This window comes from Eschrichtius robustus, chromosome 4 (genome assembly GCF_028021215.1).
Source record: "Eschrichtius robustus isolate mEscRob2 chromosome 4, mEscRob2.pri, whole genome shotgun sequence".
NCBI classification, from domain to species: domain Eukaryota; kingdom Metazoa; phylum Chordata; class Mammalia; order Artiodactyla; family Eschrichtiidae; genus Eschrichtius; species Eschrichtius robustus.
The window spans coordinates 80,647,846-80,672,742 of record NC_090827.1 but is presented as its reverse complement, the minus strand read 5'-3'; the positions used below and the strand labels follow the sequence as shown (position 1 = coordinate 80,672,742).

The 24,897-nt window shown below is 35.0% G+C and overlaps 1 protein-coding gene across 4 annotated transcripts in view; it reads left to right on the top strand.

Annotated features, from left to right (window-relative positions):
• SLAIN2 (SLAIN motif family member 2) overlaps positions 1-24,897 on the top strand; it is a 79,283-nt gene that overhangs the window by 38,782 nt on the left and 15,604 nt on the right. For 3 of the 4 annotated variants that reach the window (XM_068543004.1, XM_068543005.1, XM_068543002.1), the window contains 4 exons: positions 1,529-1,690; positions 4,479-4,838; positions 6,336-6,473; positions 14,166-14,243. In XM_068543004.1, coding sequence (XP_068399105.1) covers positions 1,529-1,690; positions 4,479-4,838; positions 6,336-6,473; positions 14,166-14,243 — 738 coding nt within the window. The remainder of the gene's footprint in view (positions 1-1,528; positions 1,691-4,478; positions 4,839-6,335; positions 6,474-14,165; positions 14,244-24,897) is intronic. The other variant, XM_068543003.1, reaches the window with a different exon arrangement.

The window sequence follows — 24,897 nt, the reverse complement described above, 5'->3', positions numbered from 1 at the left end:
TTAATAAGCTTTGATATTGTAGTTAAATAATAGTACAAGGCTGTATATGAATGTGCCAAGAGGGTGTTTAGAGCTCTAAATGATACGGGAGAGGGATAGATTGCTATAATTGGGGGAAGAATGTTCTGCTGTGGTTCTGTGACTGAGACTGTTATTCTGTAGCTTACTGTTCTTTAGATTTCACCCATTCAGTTACTCTTATTACTGCTATTGGTATGATTAATTATCATAGCTTCCTTAAAAATTAAAGTATTATTAACCACCTCAAACTTTTGACTTGCATACTCCCTAGTCTCATCACTTATTGACCCTGAAGTGTTCTGTACGTAGGTTGTTACTTGCTACTTATTTCACCCATGACTGTTGTACTAAAAAGGTTGATCTGCCATATTTGTTTAATATAAAGAATTTTATTCAGGCACTATTTGAGACTGACCTTATAGTACTTTTCCTGTCATGTGCACTATGCTCTTCTTGATAACATAAATATTAACTTTCGTATTCTTCTTGCTCTTTTTATGTGCCATTCGTGTTGGAGCTGACTCTTATGGTGAAGAATTCTGGAAAACAAGTTTCAAATAAATCTGTATTAGAAATATTAGTGACAGTCTTGGGATTTTTAAAATTCTTCATTAGAAGTTGATGATCTGATGAAAGCATTTCCTTAGAAACAAATTAGAATCTTTTGGATATGTAAATCCTTTATTCCTCTGACCTGTCTTCTATCCCCCTTTTGGTTTACAGTGATAAAATGAGTTTTTTCATCCAGTCATTTTCTTCATCCCATCTTTGTGCTTCGCTAGTAAACTTCAGAGAACTCCTTGGATCCCCATTACTAGTTTAGCAAAGGAATTTTGTAAACATGGCATAATGTAGGAGAAATGAGCTTAGTGTTCTTTTTTTGGTTTGTCCTAAATCTCTAAGGAGTCCTGATTTTCCTCAAATTATAGCTTTCTTGTTTAGGAAAAGTAGGTGCTTTTATTCAAGGGAAAAGATGGTGGTATTTGCTAGTGACTGAATTTGGGAGGAGAAAACACATCTTAAATTCATCTATTGATAGAGTAGTTTCATTGGCTACCTTGTAAAAGTTGAAATCCTCTAGCATGTATTATTGAACATTAACTACTTGCCAGGTACTGTTTTGAAAACTTAATTGTTTCATAAGAATATAGATAAGTTATAGCTATAAGAAAATGGGTTCTGTATTTCTCATTATATATGAAGGAGTCTTTGTAGCCCTTAACTACTTGCCAGGTACTGTTTTGAAAACTTAATTGTTTCATAAGAATATAGATAAGTTACAGCTATAAGAAAATGTGTTTTGTATTTCTCAATATATATGAAGGAGCCTCTGTAGCCCTCTTTATTCTTAATCAGGTCAATTTTTAATTTTAACATTTGGGAATTTTATAAACAGAAAAGGCAGAATAACAATGAACTGAATCCAAAGATATAATATCAAGTTAATTGCAACAGATGGTTATTCAATTTTTGTTTCACTGAAGTTTGAATCATTTTCTTTTTTAAGGTAATTTGAAAAGTTCGTCAGACAGAAATCCTCCACTCAGTCCTCAATCCTCTATAGACAGTGAATTAAGTGCTTCAGAATTAGATGAAGATTCAATTGGATCCAATTATAAGCTAAATGATGTAACTGATGTGCAGATTCTAGCTCGGATGCAGGAAGAAAGTAAGTATTTTAATTGTTAAAGTTGTGGTCTTTCATTACTGTATAATTTTGTTGTCGTTATTAAATATGTCAAAGTGTTGTGGAATAATAATGTAGTAAGAATAGAAATGTTGAAATTTCAGAGGCTTTTTCAACAAGTGGACTGGTTTGTTCATTAACTTGTTTTTAGAGTCCATAGTATGTAGAGCAGTTTGCTGTGTGAGGAGCAAAGAAAAACAGGCTATGCTCTGCTTCTGTGACTGGTAATCATACCCTGCATGTTACTCTACACTGTAACTCTGTAGTTATTACTCGGTTGCTCTGTGTTTTCTTAGTGTAGACCAGAGTTTCTCAACTGTTCTTTCATTATTGCCTCCCCAAGGAGCCGATTTAGACATTTTTTCCCCTTTTTACCCACCCCCATTCCCGTTAAATTTTAATACCATTGATATACTGTATATCTCTTTTTGTACTATAAGGGCCACAAACTATTATGATATCTAAGATTTTTTCCACACCCCCCCAAATCAGTTTTTTTCTCCTTGAGGGCAAATTTCATCTTTCTTAGAATGTTTGGTGTAGTCTGTATAAAAGACCTTCATGGGAAAATTGGAATTGTGACATTAAGTTAAATGAAGCATGTGATGTTGCTTTGCAAAGTGGTCCTTGCAACTTTTTAGGTCACATATACCTTTGAGAATCTGATAAAAGTGTTGTCCCCTGTCATTCCCAAAATATGCATATGCACAAAATTTTTCATACTATTTCAAGGGCTCATTAGTGCCCTGACTCTCATCTGAATGTAAGATGTTGGTGATAGTATTATTCTTGCCTGTATATTTTATTGTATGATGCCATAGGCTTAACTGTGAAGGAAGCAGTCTGTCTAACCTTCATAATGAAAAGGTCCTTGAAACACAGATTTCAGAGTCTTGACAGTTGGCTGAGGTAATGGAGCAATGCTATAGTTTAGTTCAAAAATTTTCTGTTTAGGTCCTTTCTTTTATGTAAATATGTAGTAAGTTTTATCAAGCTATAACATTTATTAAGAAACTGCAGTGTTTCTCACTCTGCTAATTCTTGTCTGATTTTCACACATCTTCCCTTAGAAAGATAGAAAGGTTTGGTGCTTGTTTTATCTATCTTTAGCCCTAAAAACTAATAACATTTTACCCTTTTCTTCTGTAACTTGTATATATAACTCCTCACTGGGAGTATGGTATTGTCAGCTAGTGAGGGGTTACTTATTATCATGTATGTGAAAAAAGAATGAAGAATGCTGTGTAACTACCAGTTAGAATAAACTCACTCATTTCTTCTTTGAACCCTGACTTTTTAGACTGCAGTATTTTGTTAGTAATTCAACCAGCTATTTGCTGTAGTTTTCATATTGTGTGTTGGTAATGCATAATAGAAATTTTAGTCTTACTTTAAAAATCCTTTCTAAGCTATTCACACGCACAAATATTTCTTTTCCTGGTGAATTAAAAAAAACAAAACAAAAAATGCTGAAAATGTGTGTGATACCTCCTTGAAAACACCAGCTTTTTTTTTTTTTTTTTTTTTTAAAGAGAGAATGATTTTCCTTTTTACAACATTGTTTCTCCCGTTCTTTGGTAACAAAAATGAAGAGTAACAGATTTGCGCTTTTGCCTGGTTAAGCTCCCTCATTTTTAAAATGAGAAACACACAATCCCATAGTGGTTGTGACTTCCCTAGGACCCCCTTGTTAATGGGGAACCTGCATTGGGATCTGGATTTTTCTTTTCTAAAACACCGCTCTTCTCACTGGTCTGTCATCTTTTGCTAGGTGACTTTAGTGCCATGTTTGCTATAACATGACACTAAGTAATTTGTTGGTTACTACAGTGGTCCCCAAACCTGACCAAAGGGCTAGACAGGCCCTAGGAATCTGTAGTTTTACAGGTACCCTGGTGTGATTCTCATCCACTACTTTGGGGAACCATGTTGATATCACTTTCTGTGAATGAATATATAACTTAAAAGTTTGATACTCCTGTAGAACAGATCTTTTGGGCTAAACTGCCAATAGTTAGCAGGACTTCCTCAAAATGTTATCTAAATTCCAGACGTTTTTTTCAATTGTAATTTTTTTTCTCGTTGAATATCTATCAACATTTGTTTTTATTCTAGAAGTTTTTATACTATTTGAAGGGCTCCTAAGGTTGCTTGGGTATTTCTGGAGATATCAAGATAAATAAGGGACTCCTTTGAAAATTCTTACTTGATGGCTTAGAATTTATCTTGTGTTATTGAAGTCTCTTAGGTTATGAAACAACTGAAATTATGTTTGTGCCCAAGTATTGAATTCCTAAGAGTGGAATAGAAGTTTCCTTCATCATCTTCTTGAGTAAGATTAATGCAAGGATTCAGTATCCAGGGAGTATATTTACTCACTGATGTATTCTTTACACTGGTTGGGCAGTAATTGTTTTCCTTCAGTATTCCTTTAATATTAATCTCAAATTTGGATTACTGTCTTTTGGAGTAGAAATATTTTTAAATTTATGGTTCTATTTTTAATATAGATTTTGGATTCAAGAAGAAATGTTGAAATTGGGCAAAAGTTTATGAATTTCATTTAATTTAAAAATAGCCTTTTAGATGTGGTATATGCATCCTTATGTGTGGGAAAGTCTAAGGTGAATCAAGTGAAAGGGAGTTTTCCTTTACACGTTATACCCTATTTGAATTTCTCAATGATAATCTTTTGCTTTTAAACCTTAAAAATATTTAAATGTTTAAAAATAAAACTAAAGAAATAAAATAACACATTCATTATTGTCAGGTCTCCGGCAAGAATATGCAGCCACCGCATCTCGGCGCAGTTCTGGTTCATCTTGCAATTCTACAAGACGGGGTACTTTTAGTGATCAGGAACTTGATGCACAAAGTTTAGATGATGAAGATGACAATATGCATCATGCAGTATACCCTGCTGTTAACAGGTTTTCACCATCACCACGCAATTCACCTCGACCATCACCTAAGCAGTCACCCCGAAATTCACCTCGTTCTCGATCTCCTGCTCGGGGAATAGAATATAGTAGAGTGTCCCCACAGCCTATGATTAGCCGCTTACAGCAACCTCGCCTTTCCCTTCAAGGCCATCCCACAGATTTACAGACAACCAGTGTTAAAAATGAAGGTAACTATAACGTATGGAAAAAATTTGTCCTTCATATTTCAGTATGAAAGTAACACAGTTTTTACCAAGGTTCTGTATTTCAGAAAGTAGATCAAGAATTTAGACAGTTTATTGTTTTATTAATACTGAGTCAGGGACTTCCCTGGTGGCACAGTGGTTAAGAATCTGCCTGCCAGTGGAGGGGACATGGGTTTGAGCCCTGGTCTGGGAAGATCCCACATGCCATGGAGCAACTAAGCCCGTGCACCACAACTACTGAGCCTGTGCTCTAGAGTCCCCAAGCCACAACTACCGAGCCTGCGAGCCTAGAGCCCGTGCTCCATGACAAGAGGAGCCACCGCAGTGAGAAGCCTGTGCACCGCAAGGAAGAGTAGCCCCCGCTCGCCGCAACTAGAGAAAGCCCACGCGCAGCAGCGAAGACCCAACGCAGCCAAAAATAAATACAATAAAATAAATAAATTTATTAAAAAAATACTGAGTCAATGCAAAAATAAAGGAAGAAGTGAATTTAATTTTACTTGATTATGTTAGTTTTGCTTTGTTATACTCATGAAGTGATCTGTGTATAGATTTTTTTTTTTTTTTTAATTTATTTTTGGCTGCTTTGGATCTTTGTTGCTGCGTGCGGGCTTTCTCTAGTTGTGGTGAGCGGGGGCTGCTCTTCGTTGCGGTGCGCGTGCTCCTCATTGTGGTGGCTTCTCTTGTTGCAGAGCACGGGCTCTAGGCACGCGGACCTCAGTGCTTGCAGCATGTGGGCTCAGTAGTTGTGGCTCGAGGACTCTAGAGCGCAGGCTCAGTAGTTGTGGTGCACGGGCTTAGTTGCTGTGTGGCATGTGGGATCTTACCGGACCAGGGAATCAAACCCGTGTCCCCTGCATTGGCAGGCGGATTCTTAACCACTGAGCCACCAGGGAAGTCCCTGTGTATAGATTTTGATTTAAGTAATTTATGGTTCTTTTTAACAGTTCTGCCCATTTATAGAAACTGTATTGTTTATTTTTATAAGACGTGTACTTCCTGTTAGCTCTTCTAAAATATGCAGAACACTTAAATAAAGAATTTGAGTTTTTAAAAATTTATTTATTTTATTTAATTTTTATTTTTGGCTGTGTTGGGTCTTCGTTGCTGCACGTGGGCTTTCTCTAGTTGCAGCAAGCAGGGGCTACTCTTCGTTGCACTGCTCGGGCTTCTCATTGCGGTGGCTTCTCTTGTTGCAGAGCACGGGCTCTAGGTGCACGGGCTCAGTAGTTGTGGCTTGCAGGCTCTAGAGCACAGGCTCAGTAGTTGTGGGGCACGGGCTTAGTTGCTCCATGGTATGTGGGATCTTCCCAGACCAGGGCTCAAACCTGTGTTCCCTGCATTGGCAGGCGAATTCTTAACCACTGCACCACAGGGAGGCCCAAGAATCTGATTTTTGAATGTTAATTAACATTTTAATTTTCTCCATTGGAAAGAATGTTTTGATTTTTTCTTTTAATTAAATTTCTGTTGTCATAGAAAAACTAAGACGCAGTCTTCCAAACCTGTCCCGAACATCTAATACACAAGTTGACTCAGTGAAAAGCAGCAGAAGTGACTCAAATTTTCAAGTGCCAAATGGAGGAATACCTCGCATGCAACCTCAGGCTTCAGCCAGTAAGTATCTTTTATGTATCAGTTATTTAAAGATAAATGAAAATTACAGATTTTAATTTTGTGCTGAATAGCTGTATTAAACTATAGTAAAATGTAGTGATTATCAATTGCTATAAGATGATCATAGCTGTATTAAAATTTAAAATTTGTCCCTATAAAATACCCAATTGTATCAATACTTAAATCTGTATGAAACTGTGGTCTCTCTAGAATTCTAAAATAAGCAAGTTCTAGCTGTTTAATATATAAATATATATGCCTTAAAAACCTTATATTCTGCAATACTGCACATTAAAAATGACAGGATTTTGGGGGGAAGTAGTCCTGAAGCAGACCACTTAAAACCCAAGGAGCTTTCTTACTAGAACATTAATAAAAACAATAATGATCCCATAAAAATAATAGCACAATTAAAGGCATGTTAAATTCTTAATAAATAAAATAAATACTCCAGCAAATGTAGAATTTCCTTTTTTAAAAAAGTTGAAGGTAACCTGATGGAAAGGAACGTTGAGACTGTTGAATTAAGGAGACATATGCAACATAAACAAAGATCAGATAATCATGCAGAAGGAACGTCTAAGACAAAGTGGCCAAACTGAGCCAAGAAGTGATGTGGGAGTAGATGGGCACTCTGTACTTTACAGAGTGACTAAAACAGAATTGAACACTTTCCAAAAAGTATTGCGTATTAAGTAGGGTAGATATGAGCATGCAGTCAAACCAATTTTAAACAACAGAGTTATTTCTACAATCTTAGAAATGCTCAATATGCATGCCTTCTATCCCACAGTTCACATCAGTTTTGTAGTTTGATTCATTCAGTTCCTTTGTAGCATGTTTACTGTCAGTGGTTGAAGTGGTCACTGTGATGTGTTCCTTCATTTCCTCAAAGCTGTGACAAAGGAGTGATACAAACATGAGGTTATTGACTGTCCATTTATAATTTGTGTATTGAGTAACACAACTTTGAAAGCATTCAACTCTTTTTAAATCCCCTTTCACTCTTCCTTGGCTCTATTGTGTTTAGCTGACTTTGTGTAGTTTGTATTAAGCTGCTGTTACTTGGTGGCTCAAAAATCCACAGTCCAGAAAAAAATACATTTGAACCAAAATGACTTTTGTGATATATTGATAAATTTTCCTTATTTACAAATTGCATATGATATTATTTATATTATAGAACTCACATTGTATGGTACCAAACATTCATAATTCTGTTTAATCCTCTGAACAATTCTATGAAGTAGGTTCAATTACTAACACATTTTACAAATTAGGAAATTGAAGCTTTGAAAGTTTACATAAGTTATCTATGATCATACCATGCAGCTTACAAGTAGCAAGTTAGGATTCAGACCCATGTTGATCCTGATGGAAAGCCGAAGCCCATTTAGAGAGATTTGTCACATCAGTGGTTTAGTACTAAGACATAAAAATTATCCAGAAATATTATTCTTTTTTTTCCTAAGATAAACTCTAAAATTTAAGGCGTTGTAGAAAACTGATACCTAGAGATTTGGGTACCTCATTTTTTTAGATGGAGGTGTGCAAAAACGTGTTTTTATACCACATTAAATTTTAAACACACAGACCACTTGAACTGTGTGTTTAAGAGTGCCATTATGGTACTCATATTGTACTCACAAATGGTGTAGAAAATAGAGATTCACAAAATTTTAAAAATGAAAGTAAAGGTACAGTTTGAACTCTTTAGTTATTGCTGAAGTGGTGAGGGATAGGTTTTGTGCCTTTAAACCTGCAAATTAAGTTAATTTGATTTAATAATATCCTGTTTCTGGGGTTTTCTTCCCCCTTGGGAAGAGCAATCCACAGTGTTAATACAACAGGAAAGAAACTTTTACATCATTAAGAATATTAAGTAACAAAACTCATGTATATTATAAGCTACACTTTTACAGTCTATGCACAGATAATCCAGAACACCATTTTCACTCGGCTTTCAGAGGTGCTTTAATACTTAGTTTGAATTGTTAAATTCTGAATTTCTCAAATCTTTCCATGACATATTTTCAGACAGCTTCCCAGCTCTTTGATGAAACCAGCTATATCTATGTCCTTTTTACCTCATTCCATTATTGTCAGTACCAACTCTTTACTCAGATTTGTTCCCTCATGCCCTCATACATGCTGTTTGTTTATTTAAACTATTCTAGCATCTTAAAGCTGTATGGAAATGAAAAATAACTCTTTACAAAAAGAGAAGGAACAATAGAAGATTGAGAACCTAGGATAAAAATGTTAATAAAAGAAGAATATATTGACCATATCTTAAACTTTATGATAACTACTCACCTTCTCTAGTGGTAGAATTACCGTTGTATAATCACCTGCTGATTCCCTAGAATTTTTTTTTTTCCTGTAGGTGAATTATTTTTTCTTTTTCCCCAGAAGTTGATAATTAAGGAAAATATGTAAAGAAACATAGTGAGATTCTAATCACTAATTTACTTTTAAGTGGGATATATGTATACCGTTTCATATTCGTGTATTTCAATATTTGAATAATGTATAGGCAGAAGAAAAAGTAAGGTACCATCCTTTTTTAAAAATTGCATATACTTGTTTATTTTTTATATATGTAGCTATAGTGAAGCTTATTTATGATGAAAATGTCACAAATATTTTAGTATAGAATCACACTACTCACAAGAATGTATTTGGAAAGTAGTAAATCCAGAATATTAGCAGGTTTAAAATTTAATGAAGTTTACTTTATAAAAATATTTAAAACTTGGGAGTTCCTTGGAGGTCCAGTAGTTAGGACTTGGGCTTTCACTGCCGTGGCCCCAGGTTCAATCCCTGGTTGGGGAACTAAGATAACGGAAGCCGTGCGGCCCGGCCAAAAAAAAAAAGAAAAAAAAATTTAAAACGTTTTGTTTAAAGTTAATACATTATGAAGCAAAATAAAATGTTACCTATTTTTCTGAAAATTTTACATATATCTTTGATACATAATATATATGTGCGTTTTAACTAGTGTGTGTATATAGGTGTACTGTTTTCATAATAGCCTTTTTATTTTGATATATAATTATGTACAAATATTACAATGGCAAGTTTTATACATGAATTAGCATTTTAAATATTTTATATAAACCAAATTTATATATTTGCTGCATTTTGTTTTCTTTTAAGTATTTTTCCAGCTCTTAAGTGGTAAAGCTTTGGTTCTTACTTGCTGGTCTGCATGAACCTAACTTTGCAAGGTTGCTTTATTTCCACCTAAGGGACCACTTCTTTTGCCTTGTTACTATGCCAATCACTATTTTTATATGCTTATTTGCTATGGCTGCATTATTGTGGATGTTGGCATTCAAATATGAATATTATGAGAGTTCTAATGTATTTTCATTTTGATAGCTATTACCAATTCTTGACTTTTATATTTGGAAAATGTGAGTAACTTAAAAAGTTTAAGAAAACCAGAGCATTGCAGAGGTCATGGATAACATGTAATTTTCTCAGATTCTCCAGTTAAAGGAAGGAATGTTTCTCAGGGACAGTTTTTCAAAAGACTAGTGCTTGCTTTCTAAGACCACTAGAGCACAGGTTTAATAGAAAGTTTAATTTTCAGAAAAATATAGGAATTACTGGTTCAGAAATAAGAGAAGAAAGAAAAACCCAAGGCAATCTGCTGGTTTTAAAAGAAGTAGTATGAGTTTACTTTCACATGTATTGTCCCATTTGAACCTCACAACATCTCATTTTTCATTTTTATAGAGAGGGAGAAGAGATCCATATAAATTATACGTACAATGTCAAGTAACTAGAAAAGTGACAAAACCAAGCCAAATTACTCCCTGTTCTCAACTCCTCCATGAGTCTCCTGATTTTCTCCCAATCATTGTTTGGATTACATCATGCTGACCTAATTGCAAATGAGGAGGCATCTTGGAAAATATTCTTGGATGACTCTACTGGAGCATGATTTGAGACTGAACTATAAATACTTTGTGAATTACCACAAAAGAGTAAAATAAGTCAGTGTAACATTTATCCACTTGCTTGCTTACATTTAACTAAATATATTTGAATAGGATACAGAGTATACTCCCAGAGAAGAGATGTATAGGATCAGTATTGTACTCTGGACCTCTCGCTGAAGAGGAAGTGTCCAGGGCAGTTGTCAGCTTATGCATAGGCCAGGCTGCACTTAGGCCCATGGGGAAGGAATTCTCATCCAGATTTCACTTGTAACCAAAACACTAAAAGGTTACACTCGAATTTGATATAATTATGAAACATAAATTGAAATAAATAAGTCATGATAAATCTGTGTAATTGGCTAATGTACAAATGAGTGAAATACTTGTAGAACTCCTGTTTAAGGATAAGTAGTGTAATGATGTTGTCAGTTATCACAAAGAGATTTTATAAATGTAGTTTTTCTGACCTTTACTTCTGGAAATGTTGATTGAATACATCTGGGATGGGGACCCAGAATCTATTTTTTAGAAGTGTCTTAGCTGACTCGGGCATATTTAAATTTGAGAACCACTCAATTGGACCTCAGCTGTGGAGGATCTCGAATATTTAGTTTGAATCTCTGGATTTTATCCAGTACTCAGTCACTTATGTGTTTCTTAATTATTCAACAGATATTTATTGGGTGTATATGTTCCAAGCACTGGGAATATAAATGTGAAAGAGACAGCTTATGCCCTCCAAAAGAGGAAGTGATAGGCAGGAAGTGATGTGGGAACAGGAGAGGCATTACACAGCAGTATGAAGAGGTTTTCAGGAAAGGTATTGAAAGATATCTCAGCCAACTCTGGAGGAGCTGTCACACGAGGAAAGGAAGTACAGCTTTTCCAAACAGTGGGACCAGTAATGAAGTCTTAAGAATGGCACCCTGATTATAGTGGTTTTGTTTGACTGAAGTGTGGGTCACAGGATGGTTAGTGGGTGCAGTGACCAAGGACGAGAGATGTAGGTAGGGGTTAGGTTGTGGGAGCTTTTAAATATCATGTTGGGAATTCCCCGGTGGTCCAGTGGTTAAGACTCCACACTTTCATTGCCGAGGGTGCGGGTTCGATCCCTGGTCAGGGAACGAAGATCCCACGAGCCGTGCGGTGCAGCCAAACAAATAAATGAATCAAATAAATATCATATTAAGGAGTTTAGAGTTCATCTTATAAGCATGGCGAGCCATCATAGGCTTTTAATCAGGGTTACTTCTTAAGAAATTCAATCTGGTAGCAATGTGGAGAATAGATTAAAGTTCTAGAAGGATTTGGAGACTTTCAGTTTAACTACTATAATTTATCTTTAAAAAGTGATTTTGGGGACTTCTCTGGCGGTCCAGTGGTTAGGACTTGACACTTTCACTGCCGGGGCCTGGGTTCGATCCCTTGTTAGGGAACTAAGATCCCGCAAGCTGTGCGGACAAAATAAATAAATAAAAAGTGATTTCGTCATTAGAAAACAGATCAAATTACGATTGATAATTCAGATTAAAATGTAGTTTTTGTTCTTATTTGAGTAACATTATGTGACTTTGTGGTATCTCATGAAAATCATTCATTTCATTCCATCTGTATCAGGCAAATTTAGAGTATACTGCCTGATCCTATTTGCTATAAACAGGATCCTATCTGATTCTTGGACTTACTATTGGACAGTTTTCACTTGTCTGTAGATGCTGTTCTTGTGGCATCACCCATGAAACTTGAGGGATAAATAAGGTCCATTGGAGTTATTGTAGCTATTAATTTAAATAAGATCTTTCCAGGACAGTTGATTAGAGATGATATGTTAAACCCTCGTTTAAAAAATTTTAGTGGTTAATAGATACTGTGGATTGCCAATATATGTACAGTTGGTTACCTTTTGCCCTCATTTACTCCACTCCAATCACCGTGGCCTACTTCTGTTCTTCAGATATACCAGGCACACTCCTACCTCAGGTCCTTACTGCTGCTTTTCCTTCCATATATAGAATGCATTCCCCTGATATCTGTATGGCTCACTTGCTCTCTTCCTTCAGATCTTTGGGCAAATGTCATCTCAGGGAAATATTTCCTGATGACTCTATTTGTAATTGCAACTTAAATCTCCTACTTCTTGTCTCCCTTTCCTACTTAATATTCTCCTTAGCAGCTATCACCATCTCGCAGGCCATATATTTTACTCTTTGTTTATTGTGTTTCCCCTTCCCTAAAATCTTAGTTACATGAAAGTAGGAACTTTGTCTATCTAGCTGGCTACTAAATCCATTGTTCCTAAAACAGTGCCTCTAATAAAGTAGATAATTACTTGAAAGAATGAAAGAAAGCAGGAATGAATGAATGAGTGAATGAATGAAAATATGAATGGTTGAAAGCATGTATGAATAAATATGTAAATGAAGAATATTCAGTGACGATAGCATCCTATTTTTCTGTGGGATAGATATGAGGTAATGCATTATAAAATTGGTATTTTTTAGGTTTGGAGAATTTTTTGCTTGTCTGCCTGGCAATATATTTAACTTAAACTGGCATACAATATTATTTAGCAGCAGTAATGTGTTGTAGTAAGTGTTACAGAAATTGAAATCAAATGCATTTGGTACTTTTTAAAAATGTTTACTATTAGGCAGTGAGAAAATCCTATCAGCATTGATACGGTTAAGCAATAGAGGGAAAGAAAAATTCTCCTTAATTCTTTTTGGTGATATATCAAGTAATCCATTTATCAACCCAATGTTTGTTTAAACTCTGGCCAGATTTATGGTTTGAGATCTCTTTTTGGGGGCGTTGCTTATAAATCCTAGAGGTATATGAAGTCTGACTTTCAAATGGGTAGAATGACATTTTAGAACCACTTAAATAGGTGACTGCACTGGTACATGTGGGAATCATCAGTTCATTGGAGCCAAAGTGAGATTTAACTCTAGATGGCTTTGAACTGCTGCTTAATTGCCAGTTACGAGAGTTTCGCTGCAGTTAATAGATTAGGAGTTCTGAAGAATGCTTAGAATTCCTCACTGATCACTTTAAAAAACAGATGCTCTGACTTTTCCAAGTCCCTCAACCCCAACACACACACACCCCTCCCCACCCCGTATGCATGTGTGCATAGTCCAGATATGTTGCTACCCAAAGTCTAAAGTGCAATTAGTTGAATTCTACAGCAAGAGGATGTTGAACATATTAAAGAAACTAGATTGTTTACTCCCTTGAGGACCTGCCTGGTTCTGAGTTTTCTTCTCCTTTTTGAGTATGGGGATTACTATTTCATGTTAGGACAGTTCATCTAACAATAACTGCTTTGCCAAAGTCTGCTTTTTGCACTGAACAAGTACTACATTTATTTTTTTTTTCTGTACTGTGTGCTTGCGTTCATCACTTATTAGCTTTGTATTCTTTGCATCCTGTAGCATGTTTGCTGGTGGTTTGTTTTCTCTTTGATATTTTGATTGGTTTACATATTATAGATGTTCTCATCTATAAGAAATAACTTTGGAAAGTATGCACTTTGCTCTAAGATTTCCATTCCCTTTCTTTTCCAACTTAATGCACTAAGCATCACTTTAAGATTCCTCTGCTTCTAGGATTCTAACATAGTCTCACCTTATCTGTTCCTTGATAAATTTTCAAGTTTGTATTAAAATATTCAAGTTTACAGAAGCTATAGTCTTTATCTTGTCCTTCCAGGCAAATATTACAGTTCCTTATTTTTCAACAGCTTCGCAAAGGCTGAAAAATTTGCCTCGTACTTCCCTCAAAGCCAAACAGTTGCTTCAAACTTCATCTACAAAAAGAGGTAACTACAGCCTCTTACTAAGTTTTAAATTTCAGCAAATGGTCAAGTTAGTTAAATCTTTTACCTTTTGGCATACTGAGTCAGTGATGTCTATAAGGCACATTTTAGTCTTTTTTTTTTTTTTTTTAATACTAAAATAATGTGTATTCATTCTCTGTTACTTGGATAAATCCAGAAGAAACTCATTTTCTACAGAGGTATGTATCGGGTTGCGGTTCTAAAAGGAATAAATGATATGTAGCATTTAATATTAGAGAATTTATCATTTTTCTTACCTAAAACTGAAGGTTATTGTTTTAACTTTGTTAGATAAACTAATAAATGCTTTAAAATGAACCAAATGCCAGGCATTCTGTATGTTATGTTTTTTCTTCTGTCTTTGGTTTTGGGATTTACTTATCTCTAGGATGAAACAGGCGTGTTTTCATATTAGAAATTGATTGACGTTAAAGCAGAGTTGTTAACTGATGATGTTTGGAATATTTATGGAATGGTAGCTTTTGTAAGAACTGACAGCTGAAGAAATATATGAAGGTTGACATCGAAGTTATCATGTTGGTTCCAAGAGATTGGATGTATGGACAGCTAGAAAGAAGTAGAATTGGGAGAAACACTGTGGGATTAGATAGACCAGCAGTAATAAGAATGAATAGAAACCTCAGAGGAAATGGGACAGAACAAATATAGGCAAATATTTCCCCTATCCAGGACATGTAGATTTCCTGCTAGCTTCAGAACTCAGTAAATAACAAAGCTATATAAGAAGGATAAAACACTAACAGGACATTATATGGAAAGAGGAGGTTTGGGATTTGATTTGTTGAAAAAACGATTTAGTTAATATGGTTATAAAAGTACTGAAATAGGTACTTTAGCAAGTTCATTAATGCAGATGTTTTAGCAATGATTTGGTGGATTAAGTATAATTTAAGGAAATAGTTTTAGATATTAGAATCCAAAGAAAAGAGAATAGTCAAATAGAAAAGTAGAATGTTGGAATGTTTGTGTTTTGGATGTCAGGGGCTGATTATAGGCCTCTAGTAAGGGTGTGTTTTGGTGCCACTGTCAGAAATAATAATAGACTGAATAGATTATGCTCTTTTGATGGAGAAGAAGGTGGCTTGTTAAGTATCATTGTAGAAAAGGTTCTTAAATTATTTGAGGACCTTAAACCTCTTTTTTGAGATTTCCAGATACTTTTGAGTACTTCTAGGGGTAGAAGGTAGGTGAAAACAGATGGTTATAAAAGGATTGTAGTATCTATACCAGGGCAAGAGAGGATTTTAAGTTTATATAAATTTTATTTTTTGTATGCCTCTATAAGCTGCTTCATAATGTTTTTTGGCATTAGGTACACTTAGATAATTTAAAATTTTTACTTGAAGATTTTATGTTGCTATTTATTAGATCGAGAAGATCATAACTTCTGGCTGATTTTTTTTGGGGAGGTGGGGGATGCCTGTGGAGGTTACATTATTTTTGTGATTCTGAACTACCAAACTGCCTACCCTCTGTGATAAGATAACAGGAAAACCCAGTCTCGTAATTCCTGGTACCTCTAGCTGTCTAGATGACATGGTAAAGAGAGAGAAGTTTGTGCGTGTACATGTTTGATTTTTTGTTCCTTTTTGTTTCATTTTGTTTAATCTCTCATTTATCTTAATCCAAACTCCCTTATTTTCTGGTCGTACTGTGGCTTGGTGATCATCATTTTATACTATAAGTTCTAAACCAATTGAAAAAGGAACAATATATGATAGGATTTAAAATACTAGTTTAATTACTGGTAAAGCTGAGTTGGAGAATATCTCTTGGATCCAAGGTCAAAATGGATTTTCTAATTTACCCTCATGTCTAGACTTTGAGAGAGAGGAGTCTGCATTGGACTGTGGGATTCTCTGCTATTGTGGGGATGTGAAGCAGACAGGATTCAGACACCACGTTTTCTTAGGTATCTTTGCACATTAATCCCATCCAATAGGGAAACATGGACTAGATAGTAAATTGCCACATAAATCAGTTGTTCCTCATCCTGGGGATGAGCCTATAACATTTTCTAGAAAGCTGATTTACTTATTTTAAGGGCTCACAGAATCATGGGAAGAGGAAGAAGATGGTTTCCTTAACTATTGGAAAAATGGTCACTTTGATTTTAATTGCATTTAGTAGTAGCTGGAGTTTGAAGATGTGAAGGGAAGTAAAACTGTGTTGCCTGCCACAAAGAAACACACCATAAACATTTGTTGATGAACACGATCATGCCACTAACTCAGAAAGGGCTGGACACATCCCTCATTGCGTTTTCTTCTTGCAAAGCTTTTGTGTTTCTTCAGCCCACTTTTCTCTTTGAGGGAAAGAACGCAGTGTTTTTTTAAGACTTCGTAGAAGTGACTGCTTAAACTGCTTTGATAAAGATATATTTTATTTATCTCCAGTTGCTGGGAACTCAGTCAAGCAGAGATAAACAGGGTAGAAACCTCAACAAGTCAGGGGAAGAAAATGAAGACTAATTAGAGAAGTGAATGTAGAGATACGGACAAATTTAAATGTACAAACATATTTTTATTTAGAAGGAAAGAAACAACTAAGGAGGAGTTCATGATGGTAGTTGTCTAATACTGCTTTAATTTTCTAATTCACTATGTTTTGAGATATTTAAGGTGACATAAGCAATATTTATAAGAGGCCTTATTGATATGAACCCAGGAATTTTGTCATTACCCTGGATCCGAAATTTAAAATTTCATGTTCCCTTTTCTGTCAGCTAACACATATTGAATCTGAAGCATAAACATTATATTATTTATGCATTATTATATATTGTTATATTATAATGCATTATTATGCATTATATTCTTTTCTATTTTTTTCTCTGTTCTAGTCCCTCTTTACTTTTTCTTCTGTTAACAGTTGTGATCAAAGCCAGCCTCTGCCATAAACAGTTGTTAGATACAGTTAAAATGATAGGAGTTGCTCTCCCTCCCATGACGGTTATATACAATTGGGAGAAGGAAAGCAGAGAGCATGGGGGCTGTTCTTGGCGCTCCCTCCAAACACACAAATTTCTGTTAGATCATTTCATGCTATCTTTGGAATGATACTTGAATAGGTTTTATTTACATTTAGACTTGCTAAGGCTGTTATGATTTTCTAAGATTCTTTTTTCCTCTTTAGTTAAATCTTGACTACATCTGTCAATTTCCTTTGCTGAAGAAAGTCCTAGATCAAAATTTCCACCTCTCTGAAATTTGTGCCTTGATTTTCCTGATTAAATAGGACTGCATTTTAAAATATTAAAAGCCTTTAACATTCTGTGGTTTTAAAAAATCACCTGATTCCAGTTAACCCTCATTATATTTTTATTCCTCCCTAACTCCCAAGTTTATAGATAAGGCAAAATGCTGCTACCATTAGAGGAGGAAACATTTTTTACAATAGTAAAACTACAGCTTAGTGCACCTCTTCATATACTCTAGTTTTCCCTCAATTTATACTTTAACCTTATTAAAGTATTTCTCTCCATATCTGGAGATTGTAGAACTTTTTGTCTTGTCCTTTCATAAACTCTAGTACATTTGTCTAAGAATATAAGGATTAATAAATTTAAAAGGATTTCTAATTTATAAATCTATTTTTTAATCTTTGTTATTTTAAAATATAGCACAAATTCAGAAAACCATATAATACGTAGAGAGCTTAATGAATTCCTATAAGGTGACCCCCTTGTAACTACCGGTCAGATCAGGAGACTAGAACTTACTACCTCAGATGCTCTATACCCATCTGCTTCCAAACACAACCCTCTCTTGACCCCCTCTCCCAAGAATAGCCATTCTTCCAAATTTTTATAGCGATCACTTCCTTACTTTTCTGTATAATTTTTATCATCCAAGTAATGAAATTATAGTTTTGCCTCTTTAATATATGTCTTTTTTAAGTTTCTCTTAATTTATAGTTTTCCTCCAACTCTTTACTCCCCCTTGCTGTTTGAAGAAACCAACAAATCACTTGTCCTGTAGATGTTAACACAGACTGGATTTTCCATGGTGTCATTTATCAGGTTCCTCTGTATTTCCTATAAATTGTTAGTTATCTACATGCTTAATTAGATTCAGTTATGTTATTTTTGGCAAGACTACTATATAGGTGGTGGTACTTCTTGGCCGTTGCCTGTTTCATGTGATATTAGCAGGCATTGATGCATAATGCCTATGTCCTTACTTTATTAGGAATTGCAGAATTGGGTTATTTCAATTCTAACATTCCTAAGAGAAACTTTTCCTTATTCTTTGGTTAACCAGCACTGAGGTTTTATTTCAATACTTGTTCTTTCCCTTTATTTACCAGTTTACAAAATAAAAAATTGGCAATCTAGGATCCTCCAAAGGTGACCAATATTTTTCATATATATATATATATACACGCACACATACATATATATATCTCATTATAAACTTACAGATTTAAACATTTTTTAATGTGTTTCGATCTGAGTATTTTCCCAACTTTGGTAGAAGCATCTTCAATTTGGCGTTCAGGTCTTTTTGACACAACCCTGGTAGTCTTTGATAACATCTTGATAACTGGTATGACAAGATAGGCTCATCTTATACATTTCCTGCCACAGACCTGAATTTAGTTATTTCTCAAAAAAAATCCTGATTTCTTTTGGTAGGAAATGGAATTTCAAAACTAAAGTCTGAGTTTTTAGTTGTGCTCTTTACTATCCAGTTGGTCATTGTTTCTAGTTCTTTTCAGTTACTAGAAATATATATGTGTAGATTTGTGTTTGTATATTTTTTAAGATTGAACGCCTTAATGAGTTCATGCTGATACTTCCTAATCAAATTTAGGGCTTGAGGGCAATTACTTAACCTCTTTTAACTTAAAGCTTTCTTTATTTTATTCTTCTCCGAGAAGCCTATCTCTCAGAAACACATAGAAATAGAGTATCATTTAATAATTGTTTTCTCCCACGTTTTACACAGAATCTTCTGGGGATAACATTAGTGTAATACCATACAATATGGTTACTAAAAGCAGTTTATAAAACTTTTTACATAAATAGGTTACTAGGGGATGAGGGGGGAAGGGATAAATTGGGAGATTGAGATTGACATATATTCACTACTATATATAAAATAGATGACTAATAAGAACCTGCTGTATAGCACAGGGAGCTCTACTCAATACTCTGTAATGGCCTATATTGGAAAAGAATCTAAAAAAAGAGTGGTTATATGTGTATGTATAGCTGATTCACTTTGCTGTACACCTGAAACTAACACAACATTGTAAATCAACTATACTCCAATAAAAATAAAAAAAGCTTTTTCCATAAATAACTATTATATACTCTCCTTTATATGCCTCATTTAGTCTCAGCCCTACATTTAAATAATATTTGATGCTTGCTACCTGTCTGTTGATATTGTCTCACCAGTGAGTTTTCTTGTTTAAAGCTTATCCTCTGTTAGATTCCTTAAGGAGTTAATGGGAACAATATCCGCTCCCTCAATTTTTGCATGTCGATGACAGCTTGTCTGCTCTTTTTATATTTGAAAGTCTTTAGCTAGATATGAAATCTTTGGCTCACATTTTCTTTCCTTGAGTATCTTAAATATATGACTCCATTTTTGTCAGGAATAAAAAATTGTTTCCATTACAATCGTTTGGTCTTTTTATCTGGATGTCCAAAGGTTGTTTTCTTCTCCTTCGAAGTTCAGTAATTTATGAGACTATGTCTTAGTGTTTGTCATTCTGAGTTGATTTCCCCAGATATGTGGTGTGTTATTTTAATTTGAAATTGCAGAGTTTTAAAAATTTTAGGCAAGTTCTTTACAATTATAGTTTTTTTTAATTGTGTTCTTTTGCTTTGGCTTTCTTTTTTTGTGGGGACTCTTCTTGTACACATGTTGGGTGTTCTTTGCCTTTCTTCTGTGTTTGTTGCCTTCTCTTGAATCCTTTTCATCTTTCTTCATTTCTTCTTGTTCTATAAAAGTTTATTTTCATTGTTTATTTCTTTTAAAGCATAAGATACTGTATATGGTGACTCTTGTGTTCCTTCTTTCTTAGACTTCATTTTGAAATGATTTATTTTATGTCTGATTCTTTTCTGTGTTCCACCACCTCCCTTTTGAGTGTTTTTTCATTCTGATTTATGTTCTTTCATATCTTGTTATTTTCATCTTTTTGTGCATGTGCATGGTGGACGTATTTGGCAAGGTTTCACCATTAGTAGAAATATTATTCTATTCCTTATTCTCTCTATTTTTTTATTTAGTAATTTTATATGGGATTTTGCCTTACTCTTTTTCTGTTGCTCATTTTTCTGTGAAATTGGTTTTTCTAAACGTTTAGAAAGGGAGTTTTAAGATTTTCTAATTTATGGCTCTAGTGCTCCCTCTTCTTTTGTTTTAGGAAACTGTTCAAAAATATGGCTGTTTATTTTCTGAGATTTCTTGCTTTTACTCCCCTCCCCTGTTTTAAAATTCATCCTTTTAAAGTGTATAAATCAGTGTTTTTTAGTACAGTTGACCCTTGAACAACAGGGGTTTGAACTGTATGGGTTCATTTATACACGGATTTTTTTCACTAAGTATGTGCTACAATACTACACAATCTGTAGTTGGTTGAATCCACAGATGCAGAACCATGCATGTAGAGGGCCAACTGCAAAGTTATATGTGGATTTTCCACTGTGCAGAGGGTCAGCACCCTTAACCCCCTGAATTGCTCAAAGGTCAACTGTATATTCACAGAGTTGAGCAACTGTTAACCACTGTCTGATTTTAGAGATTATCATCACCCCATAAGAAACACCATGCCCATTAACAGTCACTCCCATTCCCCACTCCTTCCAGTCACTGGCAACCACCAATCTTTCTGACTCTGGATTTGCCTGTGCTGAACATTTCATGTCAATGGAATCATACAATATGTGATCTTTGCAACTGGCTCTTTCAAACAAATTTTGTTTATCCATTCATCAGTTGGTGGACATTTGAGTTGTTTCCACTTTGTACCTGCTGTAAATAATGCTGCTAATGCTGCAAATGTTTGCTGGTAGCTTATTTATTCTTATCTATCAGTCTTTTTGTATGTATGGAAGAAAAGCTAGCGAAACCTGTTCCCAGGGGTTTCTTCTGCCTCTTATGTTTAATAAATATTCTCTTGATAAATATATGCTTACAGAAATAATGGTAAGTACTGTACCCTAATGAAAGAAGAAATCAAGGGATTCTATGTCTTGTTATTTTTTTATGATTACTTGTCAGCCATTACAAATTTGACATGCCTTGATGTTGTATCTTATAAAACCTGCATAGGATAGTAGCCCCACAAATAAACTTTCTGAGTCTAGTTGAAAATTAAAATGGTGAAAAAGACATTTTAATGTCTACTCCCAGAGGTGTTTCTCTTTTGGTATTACCGAGAGGTAAAGAACACCAATCTGGGAATCAGGAGACCTGAATTCAAGTCCTGACTTTCCTGTTTATTTGCTCAGTTGATTTCTGTGGTTGTGGCAATTTTCCTTCTCTGTAAAGTGGAAGGGTTGTAATAGTTACTAGTATCTCTTTTAACAAGGATGTCTCTTTTTTTTTTTGGCTGCGTTGGGTCTTTGTTACTGCGCGTGGGCTTTCTCTAGTTGTGGTGAGCAGGGGCTGCTCTTCGTTGTGGTGCGCAAGCTTCTCATTGTGGTGGCTTCTCTTGTTGCGGAGCACAGGCTCTAGGCACACGGGCTTCAGTAGTTGCAGCATGCGGGCCCTAGAGCACACGGGTTTCAGTAGTTGCAGCACGCAGGCTCTAGAACACACGGGCTTCGGTAGTTGTGGTGCTCAGGCTCAGTAGTTGTGGCTCGCGGGCTCTAGAGCACACGGGTTTCAGTAGTTGCTGCTCATGGGCTCAGTAGTTGCAGCACGCGGACCCTAGAGCACACAGGTTTCAGTAGTTGCTGCTCATGGGCTCAGTAGTTGCGGCACATGGGCTCTAGAGCGCAGGCTCAGTAGTTGTGGCACACGAGCTTAGCTGCTCCGCGGCACGTGGGATCTTCCCAGATCAGGGCTCGAACCTGTGTTCCCTGCATCGGCAGGCGGATTCTTAACCACTGTGCCACCAGGGAAGTCCTAACAAGGATTCTTTAACTCTGTAATGAGAGAATCATATTTACTTCATCTCTGTGGTCTTTAATAACAAGAAATTATTTTAAAGTCCTTATTATGTCAGTAACCTGTTGCCATCATTTATGGTGCATAGACCATTGAGTGACTGGAATGATATACCTATAAAGTAAGGGATAGTTGACAAGGAAGTATTTTTGTCTTTATTTTTTAAATAATTGAATGGCATATGTACTTTGCTCCCCATCAGTCCTGGTAGCCAGTGTTTGGCAATGTGTGTATTTTTATTGCAAACTGTGCATTTATTGGATATTTACATATTTTTTAAAAGTATACAATTAATGTAATTTGTAGTTTGGTTGACACATGACTGTGAAGACAACCACTTGGAGTGTCTAGTTTTTATATTGCAAGATAGTATTTAATATTGAGATATGTTATTTGTAAAACATTTTGTATTCAGTGAGTATCAAGCTAAAAACAGTATACAGTTTACTCAATTTCTCCATTTTAGAGTTAAGTGCCTGCTGAATTATACAAGCCTTAATTAGAAAATAAACTTACCATTTTTATTAAATGCTTATTGAAAGACAAAAATGAATATTCAAAAAATAAGAATCCTCATATCACCCACCATTCCATTTTAGAGATGACTTAGACACCACAGTTAACATTCTTAGTCGTATCTCAGTTTTATAAATAGAATTCTAATTCTTGCTTGGAGCAGATAACATTCCTTCATTTTGTGCCTTGATTCAGGTGTAATTCTCGGTATCCACAATGAGTAAAGAGAAACTGTAGCCTGCTGTCATAATTAATTTGGGTAATGGAGCCTAATTTACTTAATCCCTGTATTTTAGTTAATTTATAAGGACAGCTTAGGAGACTGTCCTGAGTGGCATTGTTGAATATCTTTCCAGATAACTGAGCTGCAACAGGCTGAAAAGCACCATATTCCTTAGATAAGGGAGGCATGGATATGATACGCCTTACAAATCCTATAATATTTTACATTTTACCAACAGTTTACTTACACATTGCTCATTTGATCTTTGCAGCTAACCTGTGATATTTGCCGAGATTTGTTTTATTAGATTTACATCTATATATCTATTTTCTCTTTTTTGGGGTGCCGTGCAAATGGTATTGCATTTAAAATTTTTACTTCCATGCATTTATTGCCAGCGTATAGAGATACAGTCGATTTTTGTATGTTAACCTTCCATCCTGTGACTTTCCTGAACTCAAAATTTCTGGAAGGTTTTTTTTGTTTTGTTCTTTTGTTTTTAGATTCCTTGGGATTTTCTGTGTAAACAATCGCGGAGAAAGTTTCTTTCATTCTTTCTAATCTATATGTCCGTTATTTCCTTTTCTTGTTTATTGCACTGGCTAGAACTTCCAGCATGTATTACATAAGAGTGGTGAGAGCCTATATCCTTGCCTTGTTCCGGATCTTAGAGGGGAAGCATTCAGTCTTTCATCATTAAATATAATGTTAGCTGTAGATTTTTTGTAGGTGCTCTTTATCAAGTTGAAGTTCCTACTCCCTGTTTTTCTGAAAATTTTGTCATGAATATGTGTTGAATTTTGTCAGACACTTTTTTTACATCAATAGATAGGCTCATGTGATTTTTCTTCTTTAGCCTGTTATTGTGGTAGATTACATGGATTGATTTTCAAATATTGAGCCAACTTTGCATCCTGGAATAAACCCCACTCAATCATGGTATATAATTTTTTTTTATGTATCACTGAGTTCTGTTTGCTAATATTTTGTTAAGGAGGCTTATGTCTATTTTCCTGACAGATATTGGTCTGTAGGTTTCTTTTCTGACACTATCTTTTTCTGTTTTTGGTACTGCTGGTGATACTACTTTCATAAAATGAATTGTGATGTGTTCCCTCCTCTTCTGTTTTCTGATAGAGAGTATATAGAATTGGTGTTAATTCTTCTTTAAACCTTTGGTAGAATTTTCCAGCAAAACCATCTGGGCCTGGAGGTTTCTCTTTCAGAGGGTTTTGAATTATGAAATCAGTTTCCTTAACAATTATATGGCCATTCAGTTTATCTGTTATATACAAGATGAGTCGTGCTAGTTTGTGCATTTTGAAGAATTGGTTCATTTCATCTAAATTGTCAAATTAATGTGTGTAGGATTGTTCTTAGCACTCCCTTATGATCCTTTTGATGTCTTCAGGGTCTGCAGTGATATCCCATTTTCATTACTGATATTGGTAATTTGTGTTTTCTCTCCTTTTTATTTTGTCAGGCTTGTCAATTTTATTGTCCTCTTGAAAGAAATCTTTATTTCTTTGATTTTTCTCTGTTTTTCTTTATTCAATCTCATTGATTTCTGCTCTTTATTATCTTCTTCTGCTTGCTTTGAGTTTACTTCTCTCTACTTTCTCTAGCTTTTTGAAGTAGGAACTTAGATTACTGATTTAAGACTTTTTTTTTCCTAATTATGACCCACAAACTTTGATATTTTGTATTTTAACTTTTATTCAGTTCCATGTATTATAAAATTTCTATC